Source organism: Hipposideros armiger, unplaced genomic scaffold, assembly GCF_001890085.2.
Source record: "Hipposideros armiger isolate ML-2016 unplaced genomic scaffold, ASM189008v1 scaffold_10, whole genome shotgun sequence".
Taxonomy (NCBI): Eukaryota; Metazoa; Chordata; class Mammalia; order Chiroptera; family Hipposideridae; genus Hipposideros; species Hipposideros armiger.
Genome location: NW_017731360.1, coordinates 21,534 through 27,816, shown reverse-complemented (window position 1 = coordinate 27,816; position 6,283 = coordinate 21,534). Strand labels below are relative to the sequence as shown.

The 6,283-nt window shown below is 49.7% G+C and overlaps 2 protein-coding genes across 2 annotated transcripts in view; both read left to right on the top strand.

Moving 5' to 3' along the window:
• PABPC4 (poly(A) binding protein cytoplasmic 4) overlaps nt 1-6,244 on the top strand; it is a 20,110-nt gene extending 13,866 nt beyond the window's left edge. The window contains 7 exon segments of the mRNA XM_019660569.1: nt 1,222-1,228; nt 1,954-2,051; nt 3,567-3,839; nt 4,173-4,260; nt 4,402-4,473; nt 5,014-5,100; nt 5,195-6,244. Coding sequence (XP_019516114.1) covers nt 1,222-1,228; nt 1,954-2,051; nt 3,567-3,839; nt 4,173-4,260; nt 4,402-4,473; nt 5,014-5,100; nt 5,195-5,448 — 879 coding nt within the window. The 3' untranslated portion in view covers nt 5,449-6,244.
• On the top strand, nt 53-1,989 carry LOC109392244 (polyadenylate-binding protein 4). The gene is made up of 3 exons (XM_019660557.1): nt 53-339; nt 452-582; nt 806-1,989. Exons 1-3 carry the CDS (start codon nt 297-299, stop codon nt 893-895), a joined length of 264 nt encoding a protein of 87 aa, XP_019516102.1. The 5' UTR covers nt 53-296; the 3' UTR covers nt 896-1,989.
• Nucleotides 6,245-6,283: the final 39 nt, after the last annotated feature.

The following is a 6,283-nucleotide window of genomic DNA, read 5'->3' as shown; positions in this document are numbered from 1 at the left end:
TTAACCATCGCGCCACTTGGCCGGCCCCGCGTGCTGTTCTTCTTATAGTTGGCTGTGTATCTATGCCCACACCGCTGTTCCTAGCCTTACCTTCTCTGTTGCTCAAGACTGCAGGTCCTGGGCAGCAAGGACAGCTGCCTCCATCGCTTTCCCGTAGGAGACTTGCACATGTTGAACCGTCAGGCTCCTGACCGCCCTCAAGCATCCCTTCCTTGGTGCTAACCGCTGCCTCTTCTGGTTTCCAGGCACCCCAGCCTGCAGTCCACGTGCAGGGGCAAGAGCCCCTGACCGCCTCCATGCTGGCTGCGGCACCCCCCCAGGAACAGAAGCAGATGCTGGGTGAGTGACTCACGTGCTTGCAGAAGAGGGGCCGGAGCCTGGTACTGACGTGGACACCAGTGTCCATTTACTGGGATTCGACCTGGTTTTTACTTCAGTAATCGTCCCACAGGAGAACGTTTGTTCCCACTCATCCAAACCATGCATTCAAACCTGGCTGGGAAGATTACAGGAATGCTGCTGGAGATCGACAACTCTGAGCTGCTGCACATGCTGGAGTCCCCCGAGTCTCTCCGCTCCAAGGTGAGCCAGGTGGTCCCCAGACCCCACGACGTCAGCTCGCTCCACTGGGGAGAATGACCGGTGGCCTTGGACACCGGGTCTGGCAGAGAGAAGGGGCTGTTGTGGTGTGTGGGTATTTGGGAGAGCGGTCAGCACCAGGAGAAGCCGCCCCTGGGCCTGGGCAGCTGGGAGGGATGGAAGGGCTCTCCTTAGATGTCACTGACTGCCTGGAGGTTCCTCACAGGTGGATGAAGCTGTGGCGGTTCTACAGGCTCATCATGCCAAGAAAGAAGCTGCCCAGAAGGTGGGCGCTGTTGCTGCTGCTACCTCTTAGACAAGGAAAAACCGTATGTTTGGCTGTTTTTGTTCTCTGCAATCATTTTAACTCGTGAATATCTTCCTAAAAGATGAGGGACACTGTGTAGAGCTGTGTTTCAGCCATTTAACCTGATAACATGGGCAAGCTGTCCCAGGTTTTTTCTGTCATCTAGATGAATTAATATAGAGAAGAGAGTACATATTGTAAATTATAAGGAGCAAAAAAGAAGTTTCCTCAGTAAAGGGCATGTGGTTAGAGGTTGCGCATGTCTTAGCATCCTTTCCTGGTGGTTATAAGCAGACTTTCTCAAGAGTCACCTTTTCGGTCTGGAATAGTGATAGATCTATAGTGATAGATCATAATCAGATCTCACAGCCTCATTTCTATGAGCATCTCCCTGGTTTGGCTTGAGATTGGTAAGGTCAGCTGTGTGTATAACCACTGCTTATCTCTGGGAACACAGTGGCCTTGGTGTCAAAGTGGGAGAAACAGACACACCTGTGACTACAGTTACAGGGTATGTTCCAGTTTTAGACTTGGGGTCCATGGTCCTTGTCTGCGGGGGATTGGGTGAGTAAAGTTTAACTAGGATCTCTGACAAGGACTGGTAGGTGCTTCCAGATGGAGAGAGAACCAAGTGAGCCGAGGCTAGGGGAAATGGCACGTGGTAAGGGCCAGAGCTGGTATGGAGGTTGGGGTTGACTTGACATAGCCATGGCCATGGCCCCTTGGTCTGTCATTTGGAATTTAAAAAAGAGAACCATCCATCAAACTGTAGAAGCTTTTGAGTACAGGATGGCCTGGAAGGGTGGGGTTTGGGTTCTTATAGACAGTAGCTAGCCTCAAAGCCAGTGGTTCTCAACTAGGGCTGCCCCCTTAGGACATTTGCCAACGTCTGGAGACATTTTCAGTTCTCACTACTGGAAATGTGTCACTGGCATCTAGCGGTAGAGGCCAGGGAAGCTGCCAAATATTCTACACTGTACAGGGCAGTCCCAACAAGATTTATCTGGGCCAAAATATCAGCAAGCACTGAGATTGAGAAACTGCTCTACAAGACCTTCTGTTAGCAGCCAGGAATTTCAGTGAATCTGTGAGGTTCTTTTGATTATTGGNTGATGAGAAGTTAAGGAAAGAGTTTTCTCCTTTCGGATCCATCACCAGTGCTAAGGTATTTCACACTGAGGCGCTGGGATTGAAAGCAGAAGTTGTCATGTTTTAGCAGTTTATTGACGTTCGTTTCATTGACGGAATAGGATCTGAACTGTGTTCATTTCTGAGAGTAGCTGCCACATGAACCTGGCATTCAGTTACCCGTCAGAGCGTGTGCTCTGCAGAATGACGGTTGACGAGGTCGTTTCTGTGCTGCCTCCCAGCGCTGGCGTGTGGAGATGACTGACCCAGGGCACCTGAATCTTTCCCATCCTTGGCTGCTTCGTGCTAGTGTGGGGACAGATGGTGCTACAGTAAGAGCAGAGGAAATCCAGACGGGCTGTTTTCCATTTGCCTTGGGGCCTGTCTCTACAACTCTGCCACACTTTCTCCCTGAGCGAAGGTGTTTTGAGGATTTTAGAGCTGGTATGGGAACTTCCATCCTGGCCTTATAAAGAAGGAGGGAAGAGGAGCAGGAAGTGTGTTTTTCCATGTTTTGGGGTATGCATCATCTGCTTAATTTTCTTTGATAAATCAACTGAGTTAGCAGGTGAGTATGAAACCCCTTTTAAAAGTCAAGGAATTTGAGTCCTTGAGCAAGAGAACGCTGGTTACCTGAGGATGGATATTGTACTGTTACGTTTCACAGGCACCATTTTCACATTCCTCATTGGCCCACCTCATTGGTAGAGAGTTGTTGGGTTGATACACATCTTTACTCCCATGTATTCCACTTTAGGAGGCTATCCAATCAGTGAGCTAAGACACAAAACGGTGCTAAGTACACGTGGTCATGTTGCTACCAGTGCTTCTGAAGAGCTAGGCCAGGGGAAGCAATAAATAACCTTTTGAAGTGAGGCCAAGAGCCATTTATGAACAACCACCTGTGTGCGGGAAAAGACCGCCTGGACCAGTGGACAGGTGGCTTTGTAGCTGTTTGCCTTAGTATATATTCCAGGCTTTTGTGAGGCTTGGAGAGGGCAAGTAAGTGATTAGAAATTGCAGAGCTGGGCCTAGACTCCAACTATCGGTCTCCCAGCTGGTAATTTTTCTGCTGTGTTACTCCCACTGAATTAATGGTGGCAGCGATTGGTTTTAACTCCTGCCCACATGTGATATTTCAAAAACATATCCTACAGGGAGTGCTAAGAGCCTATTAAAGTTTTGTTCCCCAAAGTCTTAGGTGAGTCCTACAATTAAACTGCTTGACAGTACCGTCCATATCTTTTGTGGGCTCCCAGAGGTATAGCTGTGCTGCTAGATAACAGGAAACATCTTTGGCTTCCTGGTTTAACCATTAGTCGTGTCATAGGTTTGGGAACTTGAGAATAACCTGGGGATCTAACAAAGAAAAGGCTTAGGTCCTACCCTTAGAGAGCAGTGACTTAATTGGTCTGTGGTACATCCTGGGGCAGGGCTGAGAACCCCTCTCCTAGACATGGTAACTCGTGCAGCAGAACCCAGGTTTTCTGGCTCCTAATAGCTGCCCCAACCCAGAACACCTTTTTCTTAAGAAGCTGGTCTCCTTTTGTAGGTAATGTTGGAAGATGGGAGAAGCAAAGGGTTTGGCTTTGTCTGCTTCTCATCTCCTGAGGAGGCAACCAAAGCAGTCACTGAGATGAATGGACGCATCGTGGGCTCCAAGCCGCTGTATGTTGCCCTGGCCCAGAGGAAGGAAGAGAGAAAGGCTCACCTGACCAACCAGTATATGCAGCGGGTGGCCGGAATGAGAGCACTCCCTGCCAATGCCATCTTAAATCAGTTCCAGCCTGCAGCTGGCGGCTACTTTGTGCCAGCAGTTCCACAGGTGGGTCTGCTCTTCAGAACCTGCCCACTGACAGCAGCTCCTGTAGTCTGCAGCAGTGGGGAGAGGGGTTTTGGGATGTCAGAATTCTAGAATGTCAGAGTAAGGGTGGTTCAGGAAAAACGAGGAAGGACTTACTCATGGTCACACACACAGTGGCAGGGATAGAGTAAAGGGATCCCCATTAGCTGACCCTCCTGCCCCCAAGCTTTTGAGTAAGAGAGTGCCTCTATCCAAACAATTAGCCAAAGCCTGGTAGTGAGATGAGATGAGATACTTATCTAGTGTGGACCCAGGTTCTTAAGATAAAAAGGGCTCGGGTGTCCTTTCTTACAGGCTCAAGGAAGACCTCCATATTACACACCTAACCAGTTAGCACAGATGAGGCCTAATCCACGCTGGCAGCAAGGTGGGAGACCTCAAGGTAGGTGGTGGGGAGCAGGGGTTTGATACCGAGGATGTACCTGCCCTGGTCTCCCCTGCCTCTCCTTGTCCTTCTGAGGTGCAGCCTAGGTTCTGGTCCACAGCATTCGTCAGTGATGTGCCATTTATGTCTTTTCACCAGGCTTCCAAGGAATGCCAAGTGCTATACGCCAGTCTGGGCCTCGTCCAACTCTTCGCCATCTGGCTCCAACTGGTAATGCTCCGGCCTCTCGTGGCCTCCCTACTACCGCTCAGAGAGTCGGTGAGCAAACTGGCCTTGAGAAGCGTGGCCTGGGGAGGAGGGGGTCAGGGTGACTGGGCTCTGCCCAGGGCCGGTCAGTGTTGCACTCACGTTCGAGTCCTGGTCCTGTAATCTTAGCTGTGTGCTTAGTATGTCAGGGGCAGGCAACAGTATTAGTGCTAGGAACGCTGGTTACTTTGAAGAGTCTTTGCTCATTGGTGACTTGTGTGAAAAAGGTTAAGTGTAGAAGTTTGTTAGCTGTATGACTACAGAGGCAGCGTGTTCTTTTGGGTGGAGTTGGGAGAGTTAGGAAACTTTTTTTTCAGAGTGTGTCCTGTATTCTGAGAGATGGAAAGAGTTGTATGCTACCTGTTGGCTGTTCCTTGAAAGTAGCAGTAGAGGCCCCGTGTGTGATGTGTTATGTGAACATGCTTTGGAATTTCTCCTTCCGTGGGACGTGGCCAGTTGGACGTCTGCTGCCAACACTGATGTGCATTTGCTGGTCTGTTGTAGGGTCTGAGTGCCCGGACCGCTTGGCTATGGACTTTGGTGGGGCTGGTGCCGCCCAGCAAGGGCTGACTGACAGCTGCCAGTCTGGAGGTGGTATTGGATGCACACAGAATGGGGAAAGATGGGATTTGACGGGTCTTTGCCCAGACTGACGGGCTTTAATTTTACTTGTTCTCTTCCTAAGGTGTCCCCACAGCTGTGCAGAACTTAGCACCTCGTACCGCGGCGGCTGCTGCTGCTCCTCGGGCCGTTGCACCGTACAAGTACGCCTCCAGTGTCCGCAGCCCTCACGCTGCCACACAGCCTCTGCAGGTGAGGTGCACCGCACAGAACGCTAGAAGGATGCCTGTTTCCACATGGCTCAAAAGATGCCTTGCTTTGCGTCCTTTAACAGGTGTTAAATGCCTGCTCTGTGTCAGGGTGCTGTGTCCTGTGTGATGACACTGCACTTGAGGGGCTCTCTAGTGGGAGAGAAGGGGCTTGAGAGGGTTTTTCCTGCTGACACTTCACTCAGGCCCCGGAGTGGACAGCCGGTGCTCCCTGCTCTCCTTTTACAATGTACAGGTGCTCATTCAGCTCTTGGAGCTTCCATTTAACGTCCACCTCCACTGGCCTAGTTGGCCCTTAGCTGCTCTGCAAGGCGCTGAGTACATGAAAGCAGGAAAGAACTTCGTCTTCAGAGGTGTTAAGTTGGGGTGGAGGGTTGGACCTATATCAGATTTTCTAAGCCAGAACCTGCCGTCTCAGTAGCCAAGATACAGCCAGTTGGTTGGTCGAACAGCTTAGCAGCGCTCAGCTTGGAGCCACCACACTCAGCCTTGTGATCCGTGAGCTGCTTCCTCCTGCTCTGGGCTAAGCTGGATGTTTCCCAGAACTTGATGCTACGTGAAATATTTTCTGGTCCTACTTTTAGGGCTGTGACTGTCATTGATATTGCTTGTTGACAGTCCTCAAACATTTGATACAATAAGAACATTTGGTACAATAATGTTGATATGGGGTGTAATTGTAAATGGTTTGATATTCACACCCCTTGACCCGGTCTCTACTGGGAATTCACCCTAAAGGAAAACTTATTTTTAGGAAAAGTCTGCACATACAAATGTTCACTGTGCCTTATTTATTAACAAGGTTTCTGATTCTTAGGTAACCTTGGGTAAAGTACCATTATAACCTTGAATAAATTAAAATCATTTGATAGATGCTTGCCAAGCATTGTAGGGTTTTTAATTTTTTTATTTCCCTTCCCTTCTGGTAGCGTGCTGTTCTTCTT

Coding starts and splice junctions, on each gene's coding strand:
- LOC109392244 (XM_019660557.1), top strand. CDS start 297: ATGCTGGCTGCGGCACCCCCCCAGGAACAGAAGCAGATGCTGG. Junction 340..451: donor GGAACAGAAGCAGATGCTGG/GTGAGTGACTCA, acceptor ATCGTCCCACAG/GAGAACGTTTGTTCCCACTC. Junction 583..805: donor CCGAGTCTCTCCGCTCCAAG/GTGAGCCAGGTG, acceptor GGTTCCTCACAG/GTGGATGAAGCTGTGGCGGT.